This window comes from Ictidomys tridecemlineatus, chromosome 7, assembly GCF_052094955.1.
Source record: "Ictidomys tridecemlineatus isolate mIctTri1 chromosome 7, mIctTri1.hap1, whole genome shotgun sequence".
Classification (NCBI taxonomy): Eukaryota; Metazoa; Chordata; class Mammalia; order Rodentia; family Sciuridae; genus Ictidomys; species Ictidomys tridecemlineatus.
In genome coordinates, this window is record NC_135483.1 from 127,696,403 (window position 1) to 127,717,817 (window position 21,415).

General features: G+C 34.8%; 1 protein-coding gene and 1 long non-coding RNA gene across 2 annotated transcripts in view; one reads left to right on the plus strand and one right to left on the minus strand.

Annotated features, from left to right (window-relative positions):
- The window catches only part of LOC144365542 (uncharacterized), a 50,135-nt gene that overhangs the window by 24,491 nt on the left and 4,229 nt on the right, over nucleotides 1-21,415 (plus strand). The window contains exons 5-6 of the long non-coding RNA XR_013424088.1: nucleotides 9,263-9,283; nucleotides 18,496-18,548. This is a non-coding gene — a long non-coding RNA (uncharacterized LOC144365542). The remainder of the gene's footprint in view (nucleotides 1-9,262; nucleotides 9,284-18,495; nucleotides 18,549-21,415) is intronic.
- Nucleotides 1-21,415, minus strand: part of Acvr1c (activin A receptor type 1C) — a 71,868-nt gene that overhangs the window by 21,758 nt on the left and 28,695 nt on the right. Inside the window, exon 3 of the mRNA XM_005315780.5 lies at nucleotides 1,460-1,699. Coding sequence (XP_005315837.2) covers nucleotides 1,460-1,699 — 240 coding nt within the window. The remainder of the gene's footprint in view (nucleotides 1-1,459; nucleotides 1,700-21,415) is intronic.

Consider the following 21,415-nt stretch of genomic DNA (forward strand, 5'->3'; position numbering starts at 1 on the left):
GGAGATTAAACAGATGATTATCTAATCATTTGTATTTTGCTAAGAAATTACTAAAGTTTTGAGACATTGGGCACAAATCAGACTGCTCTGCTTAAAACATTGCCAGTTTCATAAAACTGAACATAGTGGGCCTCAAAATAAATGTAATATTGACAGAAGGAAAGAATATAGAATCCTAACGAGTGTTCCTTTTAAAGAAAGAATGTCAGCCTTTCTATCCAATAATTTCATTTGGATTCCAGCTTAATAAACTTTCCATTTTCAAGATTTTCTTTCAAAATTTCCTCCCTTGAAAACATGCTACTTAATTTGTACAGTGATAATGTAAACATTTAGACCTTGGTCAGGTGTGGGCAGGTAACCTTATTCCCAGAATCAGTAAAAATATCCTTGCTCTCTGGATGCCATAATCATGCTTTTCTTTTCCGATAAATCCAAGGCACCTCTGTGCTAAATATGGATGCTCACATGGATATTGTCACCTGCTTCCATTAATTATACCTGCCTAGATGCTCCAAAAGGCCATTGGCAGTGAGTTCCTCAAAATCTGCTGGAGTAGTAATCTTAATGATCCTCCCAAAGTTAGAAGGGATGTAGAGGCTTCTGGTCATCTGGCTCTTCTGGGTTCACCCTTGCTCATATTTCTGTAAGATGAATACTGGCAGGATTTCTTAAATTAAATGTGAAAGGAGGAAAAGCCCTATGATTTTAGGGAGTTTGTTACTATGGGGAAAACCTGCTACATCACCCTCAAATGCTTTGTGCAATGAGAAAGACTCATTTAGACCATAAGACCAACTAGCACTTTAAATTGTTTCACCAGGGGTTCTGGAGTCCATTTACCAGGAAAAGAGTTGTCATATAACCTGAAGCATCAAAAGCCAGCACAGGAATCCTATGCCGCTCCCTTTAATCTCCCATTACTATGCTTTCAGAACATACTGCTGATTTAACGCCAGGTGAGCTCCCTGTTAACTTCACACACACGTTCTAGGGGGTTCCTACAGATTCTGAAGACCTTCATATCCATAAGCAGAAGTCTCAAAGAACACTACTGTGCATAACTAACTTCTTTTTCCCAGGACTCCTTTGCCTTAAATATGACAACCGTAACTCAACTGTGTCCATAAGACAGTACCAGGAAAGCAATAGTGATTATTATTCACCATATGGGAAGAGGGTAGGAAAGAGAGAAGAGAAATTGATTTCTTGCTTTAGAAATGAATTCTGAAAGAACATGAAAATGAGAATCTGAACACATAAAGCACAAAAGACAATTGGGAAGGCTTTGGGGCCAGGACAGATTTTTTCTTCATTTAATGCCAAAAGCTCTTTTATACCAGAGCTTATCATCAAGCATTTTAGATGATGGAATTCATATTTGGGCATTTTTTTTGTTTAAAAATCTTTTATTTCTAAATAAGAGATTTCTTATAAAATATGGACAATGGACACATACCAGAGCCAGATCCAGAAGCATTCACATCATAAATCAGATCTTTAAGGGTTTTTCCAGCATTTACCAGATTGCACTCAGAGAGTGGCTCCTCCACATTCTGTCTCTTTTTCTTTCTGTACGTGCACTGTCGGCCTTGGCATGCCCATACTGTCAGCATGGCAGCTATGGACAGGAGGCAAATGGGTATAGTAATAACAATGGTCAGCTCCATGGGTCCAAGTCTTGGGGCATTTGGTGATACTGCAGTTAAAAAAATAATAATAAAAAAGAGAGAGAGAATACAACAATAAGGCAACCCATTTTAAATATTTTAGAAACTGGAAAGGCAAACACCAAAATTTCATACATAGGCTATGCAGCTACACAGTATGCACTTATGTTTGTTACCAAAGATTTTTTGATACAAGCAAAAACCTGGAAAGGGAGTTAAGATTAGACTGCTGCAGGGAATAGTTGTCAGTAATGAAGGGAGGCAGAATTGGGACCAGGGAAAACCATTAGCATGTAAGTTTAAAACTTCAAAGCATTTGACACCTTTTTGTTTATCATTCCCTCCCTATTATTCAGCAGCCCATTCTTAGAGCACATTCATTTATTCACGCATGCCACAAATAATAAGCCAGCACTTGCAAATGTGTCGCCACTATTCCAGGTGCTGCAGGTACAATCGTGAGTATCGTGAGTAAAGAGCCAAATCTCTGCTCTCCTGTGCATATGTTCTCCTCACATACACAACTAAGCACAGAGAGATGTAACACAAAGGTAAGAAGGGATAAGTGCAATGAAGATGAATAAAAAGGGAAGAGACAGAGATGTCAAGATGCCATTTTAGACTGAGTAGTCATAGAAGGCTTCTCTGGGGAGGTGAATGAAACAATGTAGCAGCAACCAAAGGGGTTGCAGAGACCCAGAAGCTAGAGTAATGGGCCTGAGATGGAGAGCCTTTGTGCTGTGTTCAGGAATAATATGTGCCTAGAGTACAGTATATGAGAGAAGAAAGAAAGGGATCAGGGAGGTAAGACAGGGAAACTTCATGTGGGGCCTTATATGCTAAAAGAATGGCTGTGAATTCTATTTTAAGCAGAAGTTATTGCAGGGTTTTGAGCAATAATAGATATGATCCAACTTTCATCCTGAGTAGTTACTATTTGAATGAACAACAGAAAACCAGTAAGGTAGGCACTGGTGTCTTAAGTGAGAATCCTTCCTGAAATAGCATCTTCTTCCTATTCCTCCACTCACTCTCTATACCTACTTTACTTTGTGGCTCAGGCCACCACCTGGTGTACTGCATACTTGTTTATTTATTATCTGATTTTCTGTAAACAATATAAGATTTATGAAAGGAAGAAGTTTCCCTGCATTGTTCCACCACATGCCCAATGTTTACAACAGGACTTGACACATAGTAGATGATCAGGAAATATTTTTTAAAGGACAGAATGGTTCCTTATAAGGAAGGGATGAAACTTTGTTTTAGAAAAATGAATGTGACGGCTGGGGTTGTAGCTCAGTGGTAGAACACTTGCTTAGCATGTGTGAAGTACCCAGTTTGATCCTCAGAATCACATAAAAATAAATACATAAAGTTATTATGTCCATCTACAACTAAAAATATTTTTGAAAAATGAATGTGATCATTGAAACCAAATAACATAAGGATATACTTAAATTTACAACGCTAATTTTAAAACACATATAGCCAATTTTCTACTTAAACTGCATCTCATACTGAAATCTTTTTTCAATTTAGAAAAAGATCCATGAAAAAAATCTATGATGTCAGATATTTCCAGTGTTTTTCAAAAGTTATTTTGACACTTGAAACTGGCTCACTTTCATTTCCTTTTTATTCACTAAAGACAGACTCAGCATTAGTTTTTCTAACCCCACATACTATCATGAGAGGTATTGTTTTTTGTTTGTAATGAGCCATGAGATATATTCAATAGAACATGGGATCAAATTGAGGGTATTTAAGTTCTCAAACATCAGGAGGAGAATTCAGTCTCTGGGAGAGAAAAGCATGTCTAGATTGTGGGCTGCCTCTTTCTCCCTCCGAACTGCTCCCCACCCTCAGTTGACTCTCTACAGGCCAGAGAGGGTCAATCTCATGACCATATCTGGAAAGTAGCAGCATAACCCCTGTACCTTAGAATCTAAACAAATGATTGTGGTCATGAGCCTTGAGGATTACACACTTTCTCAGACTTCCTTTTTTTTCATTGACAAGGCTATACAGCTTACTGCATTAAGTACTTGGAGTTTACTTACAATGTGTCCAAAAAATACGTAAATATGGCCAGGCACAGTGGCACAAGCTTGTAGTCCCAGGGGCTTGGGAGGCTGAGGCAGGAGGATCATGAGTTCAAAGTCAGCCTCAGCAACCTCGAGAAACTAAGTAACTCAGTGAGGCCCTATCTCTAAATAAAATTTAAAATAGGGCTGGGGATGTGGATCGGTAGCCAAGTGCCCCTGAGTTCAATCCCCAGCACTCACTCACCCCCCCAAAAAACCCCATAAATATGAAAATATATAATTCTAGGGGGGAAAAGTTTTCAATTCCTCAAAAACATGTTCATAGACTTTTCATCATGATGCTAAAAATTGTTAGTGTATATATTATCAGTAAGTCGAAGACTTAAAACTGTGAGGTGAACTTTAGAAACATAATCCAGGTTCTTCTATTCAGTGAACTTGATTGCTACCTCTCCTCCTGAGGTTTCAGTGTTCCTCTGGAAGCATTAGAAGTTGGACAGATGCATAGGGGGAGAGTTGGCCTTGAGAGTTCTTTGGTAGGTGCTGAAAGTGTTCTCTCACGGCTTTGCCTTGGAAATCACTAACCATGGTTCTTGCAACTTCTAAAGTTTGCTATTTATTTTTATGTGGTGCTAAGGATTGAACCCAGTGCCTCAAAATGCTAGGCAAGTTCTCTGCCACTGAGCTACAACCCCAGCCTTTAGCTTTATTTTAAAAACACCTATTGGAACATGTTTTTAAAAATGGAATTTCACTATTGTACACATTTATATAGGTCAATTTTATTTTGATATGTGTAATTAGAAAATGCCAATATAAACATTAGCCTGGAAAAGCTTATCGATTGTCTACAATTTAGTAAAGTGCTATTAAGCAGAGTTAAGATCATCACTATAGCAACTAATAAAGCGGTAGAAGATCAGCAACCCTCAGAATAGAATTATCTTCATGAAGGTTCACTGCTTTGGTGATGCCCACTGCTCTCAGGGATGTTTATTACAGATGGGCATTGTTTCTACTTTTGTGAACAAATTTACTGATCAGTTAGTCAGGGAGAAAAATGAAGATAAATCTGCTATAAAAAAGTCTAGTAACACTATCCAGAAAGAACCCCTCAAATACCTGGCAGTTTTAAAAGCAAACATTATAAAATTATGCTTTAAACCAAATGTTGATTGTAATCTCCACAGAAGAGAAATGAAGAGAAAGTAGAGTCCACACCCAATGAATTATGGCAGAAGAGGACAATCATGCAGCAAGAAATACTTTTAATAATAGTTACCTTTCATGGATATATTAATTTTTCTAGCAGTTTCTACAATTTTGATCATGGAACTCTTTCTATTATATCAGTTCTAATTTGGGAGATTTCCTGTGCCCACTGAGATGCCATTTCCATGGAATAAGAGCTCCATGAGAGAGTTTGTTGAATTCTTGAAGCAAGGTATGGAGAGTGCTGCATTGCTAATTCAAGTTACGTCATTCCATAGCAAATGGGGAAATGAGGGAAAAAGCATCATCTTAGATATGTGAGAAATTAGCTCTCAAATATCTCCCCCAGAATATGTTGAACCAAGAAATCACAAGTAAAGGAAATATGGTCATCCCTTGGTATCCGCAGGGGGTTCAAAATCCAAGGATGCTTAAGTCCTTTATATACTATAGGTAGTATTTGCATAAAAATAGTATTTGCATAAAACCTATGCACAACCTCCCATACACTTTCTAGATTACTTATAGTACCTAATACAATGCAAACGCTCTGTAATAGTTGTGCTGCTTAGAGATCTGCATTTGGGGTAAAATTGGGAGTTCATAACCCACTTCAATCTAATGTATGAAATATGATATGTCAAGAGCTTTGTAATGTTGTGAACAACCAATAAAAAAAATAAAAAATTTAAAAAAAAGAGAATAGCAATAAGAAAGAATCTGGGCATGTACAGTAAGGATGCAATTTTTTTCCCTGAATATCTTCAATCTGTGGTTGATTAAATCTGTGTGTGTGGAACTCATGGACACAGAAGGCTGACAATTAGCAAAGTGGAAAACAGGAAGAAAGAAACAAGGAAGGAAGGAGGGAGAGAGGGAAAGCAAGAAGAGGGTAGGAAGGAAAAAATAAATTGATTGTTGTGGATTTTGCAACTTTCCCTAGAGCCGTGGGTGGAGGTAGTGGTGAGGAAAGGCCCTGGTGGTGGCTGCTGCCCACATGAAGTTCAGAATTAGTTCAGTGCAGGGGCTGCTCCCAGGAGCTCATTCTCATTCCTCCTTGCCACTTCTTATTTCATGCTCCAGGGAGGCAAACTCATCCAGATGAAAGGAGAAAGATGAGATGATGTTGGCAGGATTCTCATACTTCCTCCCTGCTGACCTCTTATCCTTTTTTATCAAAAATATGAAAAAGTACTGATGCCTAAGAGACTTAAATGGCATTCAGCTTAATAAATTTACATTTCCTTAGCATATGTTATTATGAGGAGAAGGCTTAGAATTGAGTGGAAGTATGTGCTTAATTAATTGCTTCAAATAATTAATACACTGGATTCTCACTGGCTTGAAAATCTCTTAGTACAATATTCAATTTACAGACATGTTCCCCTATCATTTTTTAATGACTTTCAACTGAGTAAAAACTGAGGCATCACAATAGAACACTGTGTTGAAATCCCTCCTGAAAGTTTCTGTAGCAAGTAGTTACAGAAACTCACAGAGGGCCCAAAACACTCCTAAAACCCACTATACACTAATTTAGCTCTAAAACCACTCCTTCTCCTCCTTTTATTAAAGGTTTTTCCTAAGTGAAAATATTGATTTTGCTAGTTTCAGTTCATGAATGTGTAAATATCACATCTTCAACTATGAACATTCACAGCTTCAACTAGTTGCCTTCTCACCCAATTCTACAGCTACAAATGGAACATTTATTTTTTTTCCAGTTCATGGCTTTGGAGTATTCTCAGGTAATACATCAACCAAAAGACAATATTGCTAGAGATGCTTTCTGAAGGTTCTGTTCCTGTCCTGTCACCTGGAAAACACCACCATGATCAATTGAATGTCATGATAATGTCTGTCCATCCACTTTCCTTATGAACCTTCTGTGATACAGGCCTGTGACATAGGAGCATTGTTTACTTCTCAGGCTTCTGGGGCAAAATAGTAAAAATAATATGTGCAACTGCAACCGAAGAATCTATTACCCCTAAGATAGTAAAAGGTGCCTCATTAACTCAAAAGGAATACTTTCTTTTGTCAAAAACAGAGTGACATGCTAAGCAATGAGAAATCATTAACATGTTGCATGTTTGTAAAGAAGTTAGAAATTGTTCACAGAATAATTTAGATGTGAGGGGAGGGAGGTTATACTAGCATAGACTTTTTGGACTTCTCCCCTGTTATCAATATTTTAAGAACTTCACTGAACAAGGCTGGAGCTAAGTCACAAATGCTGGTTTTACCTGTCACCTTCCCATGCAATTTTGTGCTCACAGATTACAGGCAGATACCCCTCCTACACTGGCCTGCCTCTCATTTGTCTAGCCTACTTTTTTACAGTGACCATTGTAAGATTCCTCAGGTATAATCCAGTTATAAGTTGATTTAGTTAGATCCCTTCAAGGTTCTCTACTGTGGGTAACAGCAAAAGGTCTTCATTCTACACAAATCGAGAATAATCAGGTCAAAAGTTCTGTGATCAACACTGACCTCATGTACTAAATAAGAGAAGATTTTCTAACCTAGAGATAAAACTAAACCATGACAGGAACAGAAATAAAATGACAATTATTTTGACATGTTAAATGAATCTGATGAACTATTAATGGGTCATTCCATTGTTCAGTGCTCAGTCTGTGAGTGGTTATTTGCACACCGTCTTCATCTGGCCAGATTTACTAATGTTATAGCACACAGGGGACATCGCATGTAAAAATATTTCCAGGACAGTTTTTATCCTGTGGTGTGTTTTCAGGGAGTATGTGAAGAACATCTAAAGGCTGCAAATCTTTTACCCATCAGCATCTGAACTTAAGAATAATGCTTTTTAAAAAATAATTTAAGAAAATAAGAATATTGGATTGAAGAATATAATCATTGACTTAAAAGTATGAAGAACTTTCACTCAGAGCTGGGTACAGTGGCGCAGGCCTGTAATCCCAACAACTTGGGAGGTTGACAAAGGAGGAGTACGAGTTCAAAGCCAGCCTCAGCAAAAATCAAGGCACTAAGCAACTCAGCCAGACTCTGTCTCTAAATAAATAACAAAATATGGCTGGGCATGTGGCTCAGTGGCCAAGGACTTATGAGTTCAATCCCCCAGTACCAAAAAAAAAATACTTTTACTCAGGAGAAATTAGATTAATAAAATGTAGGAAGGAAAATTTAAATAGGTTCCACTATTAGTTTTCCTTACTTGCAAGGCAGTTAAATTGATCATCTTTTTATCTCTGCCATCGAAACACATATTCTCAAATGATACATGTTTGTAAAGAAATCAGAAGGTAATTATTCAAGGGATATTTTAAGTTCTTTCCTTAAATCAATGCTTTATATGGGAAAAATGAAAGTTCCTTGGAAGCCACACTCATATCTCACACCTTTCTCTTCCCAGCTCACGGCAGAGGGCCTTGTTCAGTGAAGGTACTTAAAATATTGATGATAAAGGAAAAGTCACACTTCCCTGTCCTAAAGTCTATACTAGTATAACAGCTAATATATTCACACAAAGCAGCTTGTTCGCTTGGAAAAGATTGATGTGGGATAATCACATTTTGACCTAGCTCAATGTCCTGCATATAATAATCACCCAAAACATATTTGAGTTAAAATATAATGGCACTTACATGACTGAGAGAGTACAGCCTTACATAATGCATAATCCTCAATTTAAATTTTGTTATAAATTTCACTTTCAATTTCCAATTACATCGTTATGAACAAAATCTCCTAACCTAAATCAGTGTACTTGTTTCTGAAGACAAGAAATGCTTCCTGTATTAAACTTTTAAAGCACAAGTTCGACTTCTTTGTTTGCTTATACTTCAGAGAATTTTCCAAAATATAAAATCATAGCACCTTTCACTTTACAGGGAAAGAAAAGCCTGTCTGGCACACCTGTCAGGTGTGCACTGAATCCTCAGAGAGTGAGCTATAAATGGATTTGTTCATGTGATGGCAGAACAATTCCACAAGGGGTCCCATGAGCATTTCTCAGCGTGCATATGTCACCTTATCCTGACTACAGCAAAGAATTTGTGTCTCAAATAGAAGCCTTAAGAATGTTAAAAACAACAATTGACATTTTTTAAAGGAATAGAGATAACAGGACTTAAACTCCCAAAAGAATAACACTCAATTCCTGAGTCTGCATTTTTTAAAATTACTAATTTTTGATAAATTTGATTTTGTTTTGGCTGTTTGTCTTCTTCAGAAGCAAAACTGTGGTTTGGTTGAAACTGAAGGCTAATTTAGAAATATACCTAATCAATATACACTATCCACTAACATAAAATAATAAATAATTAATCTTTCTTTCTCTTTTTACAGAATGAAAGACAGAACACGAAGGTGAGAATTATACTGAAATTAACAAAGCACCCACATTTAAACATTGTTCTTATATCCTTTTTATTGAAACTAATTATTTAAATTAGTAATAATATAATACTATTATTTTTTCTTTTCTTTTTTTTTTTTTTTTTTGGTACTGGGGATTGAACCCAAGGGAGCTTTTTGACTGAGTTACACTGCCAGTCTCTTTTTATATTTTATTTTGAGACAAGGTCTTGCTAAGTTCCTGAGGCTGGCCTTGATATTATAATCCTCCTGCTTCCACCTCCCAAGTCATTAGGATTATAGGCATGAATCATCACCTGGCAATATAATAGTATTATTAAAATAATTGAAATCTAAAGGAAAAAAATCAGAAATTATCACTACACTTACGCTATCAAGTACTGAATTTTTAGGAGAAAAAAATGGGAACAAAGATGCCTGGAACTTGAAGGTTTTTTTGAATAGTCTAATTCCCTATGAAGGATTGCAATTAGTGTAAGCATGAACTAACCAGCAATTCCTATCAAAATTAACCCTATAAATTACCAGCTTCTCTGCCGAAGCTTCCTAACCTTGTACTGTAAAATTTCCATGAACAATTATAGAGTGTTCTTGATGCAATTTGACATCAGCTATTTCTATTTCTCACGATCCTCCTGCCTCAGTCTCCTGAGCTGTTGGGATTACAGGTGTACACCTCTGCACCCAGCTTATAATCATATCTTTGATGTCACCTAGAATCACAAGAAATCCTTCATTATAAACTGAAGTGTAACTCAGCCATGAAAGAATAAGCTACAAAATGTTTCCTTCACATAGAAAAAAAAATTGTTTTTAATGTTAAGGAGAAAAAAGGTATGGTATAAAATTATATCAAACAGAAAAACACAACAATATTAAAATAGAGAATAAACTAAACTCTTGATAGTGGGAAGTCTACAATAGTGAACATAAACTCCATACATACTGAGTGAACACAAAGAATAGGAAACTCTTGTGCCCAATAAGGAAAAGTCAGTGACTATTCCTTTTTGGGCAACTGATACCACAAGGGACACTTCAGGGATGCCAAATATTTTGATTTTTCAAGGCGAGTTAAGAATCAGGGTTAGGATTTATTTTTTAAAAATTTATATTGTTTATAATTATATAATTATAAAATTTATATTGTTTATTTTTAAAAAATAAACAATATAAATTTGTTTCTCACACTTGTGAAAGCTAAGAAGTTCAAGGACAAGGCACAAATAAACTCCATGTTTGATGAGCTCCCACTTTCCAGGACATAGGTGGGTCCTTCTTGCTGTGACCTGGTAGAAGGAGCTCCCTTAGGCCTCTTTTATAAAGACACTAATCCCATTCATGTAAACTCCACCCTCATGACTAGTCTCTTCTCCAAAGGCTCCAAATCCTAATACCATCACCTTAGGGATTAGGATTCCAATACGAGAATGAAGGAAAGACACAACTATTCAACTATAGCAGCCTCTAAATGTTTTTAACATTATAAACACATTCATTTTTCTTTTCCAGAAACTGCATAGATCAAATAAAACTTGTCTTCAGGCCACACACATCCCCCAGGCAGGCAGAACTCTGGTTGAGTTGTTCTGCCATTTGTATGTTAATTAGAATTGGATTTAACTGCCAGTAGCAGAAAAACACAAGTAGGAATATTCTATTTTCTCCTATTGAAAAGGAATTGGAAGACGGGTAGTTCTGTTAGCCAGGTGTCTCCATGAAGTTGTCAGTCAGACTCCTCTCAGCTCTCCTGTTGTCATCTCTATAGTGCAGCATCACCCTTGTGGTCCAAGTCAGAAGTCCAACCATTAAATCCAGGCAACATGGAGGTGGATGGCACATCAATGTGCCAGTTCTGTTTTAATGGACTTTCTCAGAAGTTCTCCAAAACACTACCACCCGCCTTGTTAGCCAGAATTCAAGTCTCCTGGCCATACTTAGTTGCAAGAGCAGCTGAAATATTTCTGTTAAATGGACAGTTGTCAGACCAGTTAAAAATCTAGGTTCTACTAAGTAGTTGTTGAAGGCTACCAGATGTCTTTTAAACAATTATTGATAGTCATTTTTAACCTTAACTTAATTTGGTTTTCATTAGGAAAAAAAATAATAATTTAAACAGCATTGGAATTTGCAAGGAAAGAGTTAAATAATGTCCTCTGCCAATTCTCTCCCATCCCAACTCCAAATGTTAATAGAATATATAAATATAACTTTGAAATTTGATGTTTTATTCATTTGTTGTGAAATATAGTGAGTTTACAGAAAAGTGCATATACCATCTAGGTAGAATAAAACAAATAATTACAAACTGCAATTCATAACCTACTCATTCCCCACACTTCTCTCTAAAATACCTCCACATCATCACAACCTTGTCCCTTCCCCAAAGCAGCCATTATCTTGATTTGAGGAATAGTTATTTCCTTGTCTTTAAACAACAGTTTTATTATTATACTTGATCATCTTCTTATTAACTTTGGTTAATTTCAACTGTGGTTCCCATACTCCCTGTAGGATCTCAGCATCCTATATGGTTCCTATTCAAATTTTAGATACCTGCATATATGTTCATGAGTGAGCAAGACATAATTTTCCTTTTTTTCTACTTCCTTTGTTGGGCTTTGATATTAAGATTATGCATAAATGAATTATGGAATATTTTATCCTTACACATGCTTTGGAAGAGTTTATATAAAAATTATCTGTTCCTGGAAGTTTAGCATAATTTTCTAGTAGATCCTCTTGGGCTTTGAAATTTTCTTTAAGGGAATATGTTTTTCCTGCCTGCTTTAAGATCATTGATTTAAATTCTTTAATGTCCTAAGATTTTTGGGATCTGGGAATCATTTTCTAGGAAAATATCTATCAATTACCAGGTCAGTGCTACTTTTAAATCTCCCTCTGAGATTATAGACTTCTATTTCTCCTTATTGTTTCATAACATTTTATTTATTTTTTAGGCTGTGTTCTTACATGCACATAAAATGAACTTTTTTGGTGCTGGGAAATGAACACAGGGCCTCATGCACACTAAAAACATACTCCACCACTGAGCCACACACCCCCAGCCCTGATCATTTTCAGCTCCAGTAAATTTTTTTGCATTAAAATTTATTTTGTCTGCTCTTAATAGGAGTCACCCAATACTTTTTGTTTGTTTGTTTGAAGTATAAGGCATAACTTCTCTATTACAATAATTAAAATATTTCTGTAAAATTTCATCTTATATACATACTTTTAAACAACAGGTAATTGAATTAGTTCTTTTCCAATTTGATAATCTTTGCATAGTGTATTTACATTAAATGTATTTACACTTAATTATTAATGACATATGTTGGTTGCTTTCTTTTTGTCATATCTGGTGTATGTTTCCTTTTCTCTTTTTGACTTCTGTTGGATTGATTCCATCATTCCATTCTTTTTTCTGTTGCAGATTACAGAGAACATTCTCACTTCCTATTATTTTATAGGTGTGGAGAAATGACCTCAGGCCATTTCAAAGCACATTTGAAATAATGCTTAATGATATCTTTACTTTCCTCCTAAAGTAGGCCCTATGAACATTTTAACTCCATTTGCCTCTCCTAACATACATAGTGTGTTATTTTTATATTCAATGATGACTTAGTATAATTTTTTAAAGAGCCACAGACTTTATTATTGATGGAGATTCTTTAGAAGCAGCCACACGTTTTTCATTTTCTTTACTCTTCACTCCTCCTTAATGTCTCCTTAATTTTTTATACCTGAAGGGCATTCTTTGGAATTTCCTCTACTCTTGGATAACTATACTCCTTTATTTTCTGCATAATGTAATCCTATATTAATTAAAAATGTCTTTGCCTTACATATATGCTTTAAAGATAATTTGGCTGTATACAGGATTTTGTTATTTGCTTTTCAAACATGGAAGATACAATTCCACTGTTTCTCCTTTTATTTTTTGCTATTAAGAAGATGTCAGCCTACTGTAGCTCTTTTGAATTTGATTTACCTTTGTTCTCTGTAACTTTTAGAATCTCTCTTTGCTTTGGTGTTCTGTAGCTTTACAATGATGTGGCAAGTTTTGGATTTCTTTGTATTTGTCCTCTTGATTTTTGTTAAATTTCTGAGATTTCTGGACTGGCATACTTGATCAGTTCTGGAAAATTCTGAATTGTTATTTTTGCCCAACTTTTGTCTCCTCTCTTTCTGACTTCATAAGAGCAAATGATACAGCTCCTTACACTTTCCTGTTTGTTATCTTCTTCGTGTTTTCCATCATGTCTTCTCTACATACCGCACATAAAATAATTTCATCTGACCTGTATTTCAGATCCCTGATTCTCTCTTCGATTGTTATTATACACAGTTGTTGTCAAATCCAGTCCTTTGTTGTTGTTTTTTTAATTTGAAGGAGTTTTTTTTTTTCTGCTACTGTTCACATCTGCTATCTCACTTTTTCATGGATTCCTATTCTCCAAAAACTATTTTGAAGTTTGCCTTTTATTCCTTTAAACTTAAAAACATGCGTAGTCTGTGAATTTTGGCTGTTAACCATCAGATATGAAACCATTTCTTCTGGTGTGTGGTCTTCTCTGCTGGCTGTGGCTCAGCTGCCTTGCTGAGTGCGTGGTGAGTCTGCTCCACAGATCATGTCCTTCAAAGTATGGTTGCTGTGTCTCTTGGAGGCTCAGTCTTAAAGTATCTTCCACCAGAGAGAGTTTGTGCTTTTTCTGACAGGCAGTTATGGTCCCTTTAGTGACTCTTAACTAAATTAAAGGAAGTATTTATCTGGAAAGTCCTGCACCACCCAAGCAGCAGGAAAAAAAAAAAACCCTAAAGTGTGCATGATAGGTTCATTCACAGGTTCTCAGGAACAAATTATTCTATTTACTTATTTATTTGTAATAAGCCCAAAGGAAATATTTGTGGTAGAAGGAGAAGAGTTTATTTGTGGTCTAAATTTGCAATAAGAAACAAGACCTTTGACATCTCAACTAAATAGAGTTCCTAGTACACTACCTAATTTGGGCAAATCAATTGAGCTTGCCTTGAAACTTGAACCCCCAAAGAACAAAACCCCAAACCTACATCAATAATAAAAACAGATTCACATGAGGAAAAAAGAATCAGAGGAAAACTATCAGAGGAATAAGAGAAAAACTATCATGCTGTAAACAATGAGGGTATCCACAACTGGCAAAAAGAAACCTGGAAGTAGGATGGTGACACTGAGATTGCTTCCAGATTTCTCACCATGTGATTCAGTGAACTGTTTTATTATTGAAGATGATACTATCTAATTTTCTGATGCTTTTAGTTGAAAACACCCTAACATGTCACTCTTTTTAACCTTTGCCAATCTAATAGTATGTCATCATTTTAATTTCTATCTTCCCAGCTATTCCTGAGATTGCACATCATTTCAAAACTTGACCACCTCGGATTTTTCTTTTCTACAAAACTTGTGTCCTTTGCTCATTTTTTCACTTAACACCCACCCATTCCCTCCTCTCCTCTGATCCTTCTCTCCTCAGTCTCTATCTTTTAAAATAGTTACCTTTCCCCAGTTATATATGCTATAAATATTTCTATCCAATATTTAATTTATCTCTTGGTTTTATTTATGTTCTCTTTTATCATCCATTATTATTTTCGTTTTCATGTAGTCAATTTTATCTCTTTTCCTTTTATAGCAGTGAGTTTCCTGTCTTATTTAAGAACAGCTTCCATACTATAAAGTCATAAAAATCTTTTTTTCTAAATTTTCCTCTGACATTTAAATTGTTTTATATGTCACAATTAGATATTTAATCAAGCTGCAATTTATTTTTGTATATGGTATGACACTGTGGTACAACCCTGTGTTCTTCCAGATGGATAGATAATTATGCCAGTATCATTTCAAAAATAAACCATCCTAGAATTTACACTTTTGCCAAGTTACACTTTAGATGTCCATAGAAATCCTTTTGGTACACATGAAAATGCTAAATAAAATACAAATGAAAAAAATGTTTTTCTATTTTATGATTAAGCGGGTGGAAAAAATAAATGAATTGCTCAGCAGCCACAACTACAGTGCCAATGCAAAGAGGTGCATGAGCATGGATGCCATTTGCCCTGGAGGTATGTGCCAGATCCTGGGGCCAAGTGCATGGTTGACAAAGTCAGGAGATAAAGGATGGTTCCTGAAACAGTGAGGGTCAGGACAGAGATTCTTATCAATTCAGGCAAATATAAATGGTGACTCCTTGAAAACAAGACAAATCAAAAGATGTTCCACAAAGAGACAAGGTGTACCCTCCTATGTCTCAACCTTGACTTTGGGTAGAGCAGAAAAACATTTGTCTTCGAGAGTTCTTCACCACATTTATGTACCATACTGGCAAGCTTAGAGCCAGGATTCACTCTACATGTTGGCCCCAAAGACCAAATTCTAGAATTGAATGGATTGGAGTTGGTAGCACCCTCACACACATTTGGCAAAAACTAACAAATATCTTCTCTGAAGGAGCTAATTAAATACAGGCTCCAAAAGTTCCTTCAGATAAGGTTCTCAACAATACAAGCTCACAATGTAAAAAATAAAAAATAAATAAAATAATTTTTAGAAAATCCAAGGAAAGAAACTAGCAAGAATACGAGTCAGCAGAATCTAAAAGAGCGGAATTAAAGTCTCAGAAACTGTAGATATTGAAATTATCAGAGATTCAAAGATTTAAAAATATGAATAAAAGAGACTGAAAGAAATAGAGGATAGAGACAGAAAGCCAAATTAATTCCAAATATGTAAAAGCAGTGAGAAAAATCGGGTTGGGGGGGCTCACAGACAGAACCCATGCAGGGACTAACACTGCAAACATCATCCACTGAGTGTCAAACTCTTTCACCTGTTATTATTTGTTGACCCAACCTGATTTTTCCCATAGCACATACTAATTTATGCAAATATCTCTTTTCTTTTTGAAAGGAAAATATTCTTGAATAGTTAAAGGATGTATCAATTATTTCTGAAGATGATTTTTTTCCCCACCATAATCACTTCTCTCCTTATTTGAGAGGAAGCTGAGGGAGTACAATCCTGCCTGAGTTGAGTTGGAACCGGGCAGGAAACAAAGCCTGGGAGTGCTACATCAGAGGGACTAGAGTCACAGTGAAGCATCCTGAGAGGGCATGAGCATGGATGCCATTTGCCCTGGAGGTATCTGCCAGATCCTGGAGCCAAGTGCATGGTTGACAAAATCAGGAGATAAGGATGGTTAAATAAAAGCATTTTTATTTAATGAAATAGCACTGATAGAATTGAAGAAAGCTCTTATCTGTCTTAAAATAAAAATGGAGAGGAAATTATGGTAAGCTCCAGGAAACATAGAAGTTTCTCTTGTTTAACTGATTTGCATAGTCTATATTTAATTTTAAAATATTCAGTACCATATTCGTTTTATGGAAATAATAGTATATTTGTTGTCTGTAGACATAAACTTTAATTACCAGTCAAATAAAGGACTGTTTTAACGTAAAAAGAAACTCTATTGGTGATAAGCAGTTGAACTTAGAAGATCATTTCTTTATTGACATCAAAAGTTCAGGGAAGAGGCAAGTTTTCTAATAGTATATTTCTGCCAAAACATAAAATTACTTCTATTAAATAAAATGATTAACTCCTAAAAAATTAAACCCATGTGTAGTATCAAACAAGAAGATATTTTTTAAGGGCAAATGAATGAATTCATTGTGATCTAAATTAAATATTACTCATAATAATCTGAATTAATTTGACTTAAATTTAAACCATTTTTATATTTAAAATGAATAGTAAGAAGTTTTTTAAAGGTCATTTAAAAAGAAAACGTGTGAAATTAAAATCATAACAAAATTTCAAATAGTTTTTTTTAATACTAGTGAATTAAAGTAATAAATGTACTTATTCCAATTAAAACTACTACATTTTAAATATCAATTAAAGTACTGTTTCTTGAACTGTGAACAAACCTATTAGTGGGATCTGACTAGCATTTTTATTTAATGAAATAGCAAGAATCAAAGCACCTCACACATTTCAAAGGTGAGTATGCATTGTGAAAATCTTGTTTCATTGTACGTGTAAGGTGGGGGAAAATTAAGTAGAATGCATTTCTTTCTATGCGTCATAATCAAAACCTGTATGAAAGCCACTAAGGTTTTATGAATTAGCATCAAACACTCAAGAGGATTTTCAAGAGGGCAAGGGCAAGTGCCAGCAGTTCCTCAATTGCTGAGTTATTACCATACAAGCAGCAAGGGTTTGGGGTGGGACATGAGCTGTATTTAAGGTAGAAATTTTGTCACAAAGAAACAAGGCAAGGATAATTGCAAAAAGCTTCTAAGGACAGAAGAGCTAAAACATGCCAAGCTGAGAGACTGCATTTATATCAAATTGGTTATTCAGAAATGACCCCGTGGTCTGGGGAGATGGATGAAAGAGCCAGGGGGGCAAGGACCCACTTGGCTTTCAGCTGGAGCCACAAAGGGACGCCCCAGATTTTGCTCAACTTCTTCTGATCACCACCCGACTTTTTTCTTTTACTGATTTGCCCATGAACATGATGCTGACTCTCAAGTACTGCAGAAATATCACACAATTTGTTTTTCAGAGTTCTCTTCCATATTTCACATATAGGTGATCACATCTGAAATTGACAGATCCCTACTAGGCAGAGCAGGGTAGATATCAATTGCTCTCTCTGATGACGTGGAAACTGTGGAGCTGTTGGCACTGATTGTGTGTGTGCTCAGCCTGGAGGTTCCCAACTCTTCTTCAAACAGCTGCTATTCCTAATACAGCTAGTAACCATCCAGCTCTGCCTCAAAGAGAGAACAGTCCCACACGGGATGACTGCATTGAGCACATGCTCTCCTTGTAGTTTAATGTCAGTTTACCAAAAAATGTCATTAAACATACAAATTCTTACTTTAAGTCAAAACACTTGAGTTCAATAAAATATCATGTAGCATTTTCTTGTAGACATTAATTAGTGGCTGGACAATATCATCCTTATTGTAGAAAATGTTTCCTACTCAATTAATGTAATCCATAACATCAACATACTGAAGAAACAACATAGTAAACCTCAATAAATTTGTAAAAATGCTTGAAAAATTTTAATCTCTATTCAAGATTTAAGAAAAACTTCACCAACTTAGAAATAACATCAAATTCCCTCAATTGATAATAGGCATCAACACCCTATAGAAGAGACTGATGCATTCTTCATAGGAACAGAAAAAGGTAAGAACCTTAACTCTCATCACCCCTATTGATCATTATATTGGAGGTCTCAGGCAATGCAAAAAAGGCAAGAAAGATGAGCAAAATGAATACAGACCAGAATGGAGATCAAAGACAACCTGTGTTCCCAGATAAGATGATTGCATATTTAGAAAATATCAAAGAATCTTTAAAACAAAATCTATTAGAACTAATTTATTTTCTCAATCTTGCAGGATATATGGTCAATATACAAAATTAATTATTTAATATAGCAGCAATTAACATTTTGAAATTAAGATATTAAAAATACCATTCACAATAGCATCCCAAAGCGTGGAAAATTCAATGAAAAAAATAAAATGGCAATTCACAGAGTGGGAGAAAATATTAACAATAAATGTATATGATGATAACTTGTATGAGAATATATATCAAGTTCATATGATTCAACCATAGGAAGATAAATAACCCAATTTCAATAGGCACTTGAATAGATACTTCATAAAAGAAGATACAGAAATGACTTATATGCCCATAAAAATAATTTAACATCATTATTCATCAGAAAAACATGGATGAAAACCAAAATAAAATATAACTAGACAACCACATGAATGGCTAATATCAAAAGAACAGATTATACCAAGTGTTAGCAAGTGTATGGACCTAACTGAAGCTATCGTACATTTCTATTGGGGATATACAAGCAATTTGAAAATTATTTATGAGGTTATATTTATGAAGTTAAACATACACTTTCCATATGATGCCACAATTCTACTCAGGTTATTTTCCAAGAGAAATGAAAACATTTTCCAAAGCCTTGTAAATGAATGTTCATAACAGCTTTGTTAATAACGGTTTGCAAGTGGAAACAACCTGAATACTCACCAACACATGAATGGACTTTAAAAAATTATTCTGTACATATAATTGGTAATTACTGAGAATTTAAAAAATAAAAAAGCTACTAATACAACCAACATGGATTAATTTTGAAAACACTATGTAAAGTGAAGGAAGTCAAACCCCCTAAATCTGTTCCATAATGACTCCTTTCATGTGAAACTCTAAAAGAAAAAAATTTAATCTACAATGATAGAAAATATATCAGTGATCAATAGATTTACTTAAATCACCATATTTATAAACCACTATAGAATTTTCATAAATTAATTCTTAACTGAAAACATTTATTTTATACAGAAACCTAGTATCATTACCACAAATTTTAAAGTTTGCTTGCCATGAATAGAAGATAACTACGTAAACCATCAATGTTACTGCATTCTAGTTAGATATTTTATGTTTTCTCTCTGTTTAAAAAAGAATGAAGTATTAAAGACACACTATCTGGAAATGAGAAATCTTGATACAAAAGTCAGGAAAACTAAGAAAATTAGAGAAGATATCATCATGTAGTTAATATTATTTAGTGTTTTCTCCAAAAATTTCTAAAAATTTTTAATTAGCAAATATTAATTGTACGTATTAATGGGGTTCAGTGTGGTATTTTAATACACATTTCAGTGTGCACATATAAAATTCAATATCACATGTGTTTGCCATGCCTATTCAGCTTGAAAATTCTTAAAATCTTTTCATATACCACAACTGGTACTTGTCTCACTCTTAGGAAATACTGTTCTAAGACATTATCTTATATATACAACCTCAAAAGTTATGCTTGGCCCCTTTCATTCCTTAAATCTACGTGCAATCTTGGTTTTTAGATTGCCCTATTCTCTCTGCCTCACATTCCATATATTTCTTTATTTGGTGGTTCTCTGAGATCTCTCATGAACATTTTTCTTTGTTTATGGTTTTTTCCCCAGTTTCTCCTTGGGTAAGAGATTAATTGTTTAGATTGAGCTAAATATATAGATTAATTTGGAGAGGATACTCATATTAACAATATTGAATTTTTTAATCCATGAATGTGGAATGGGTTTTTTTTCTTTTTTTTTTTTTTAGTTCTACTGTGCTGATCTTATTCATAACTAAGTACAAAAGATAAGGAAATATGGAGGGAAGTCCTTTCATCATCTGTGTCAAGAGTCTCTTTAATGTGTCATCTCAATAACAAATTATCCACAAGATCATGTTCTGCCAGTCAGTATGGGTACAAGACAGTACTTTGTAACAAAAGAACAAAATACTACCTATGTGGCTGGGAAAATTAAAGTACTTAGAGCATCTAAAATGCAAGTCCTTCCCAGTCTAACTATGAACTCTGATTAAGTATTTACAATGAATTCTATCTGAGTCCATGTTCTACCCTTAAATTTAGTCAAAAATCAGCCTTTCTTCTTTGAAAATCCACTCAATTGAGGCATAATCTCCATATAATAAAGTGCATACATATTATATTTTTCAGTTTGGTGAGTTTTTACACATACATATGACCATATAACCACCACTGCATCTCAATTATCCCAAAATGTTCTCTGTCCATCCTCACTTCCACTAGGGCTAAAATAGTTATCTATTTTCTGTCAGAGATTAGATTTGTGCTCATTGTTTCTTTCCTTTGTCTTTCTTTTATTTGTATACGTATCAATGTTCCTCAATTCTTTTCCTTTAGAAAAATTCATAAAAACTTACATTTCATTTTATGTCCATTACTCACTTCAAAAAAGACAATTTATGTGAACAAATCTTTTCAAAATGGTTATGCCAGTGTCAATGTTTTGACAGTGATATGCAATATCTTTTTAAAAAAATCAATGTCAACTGGACTCTAGAGAATTTTATGAGTCAAGAACAAAAAGAGAATAGTGAAGCATATTTTCTTATTTAAAAAAATAAGACTGTTTGATTTCCACTATTTATAATTTCCTAAGATTAAAAGGAAATTTGAAATGAATTTTAAAAATAAGACCTCT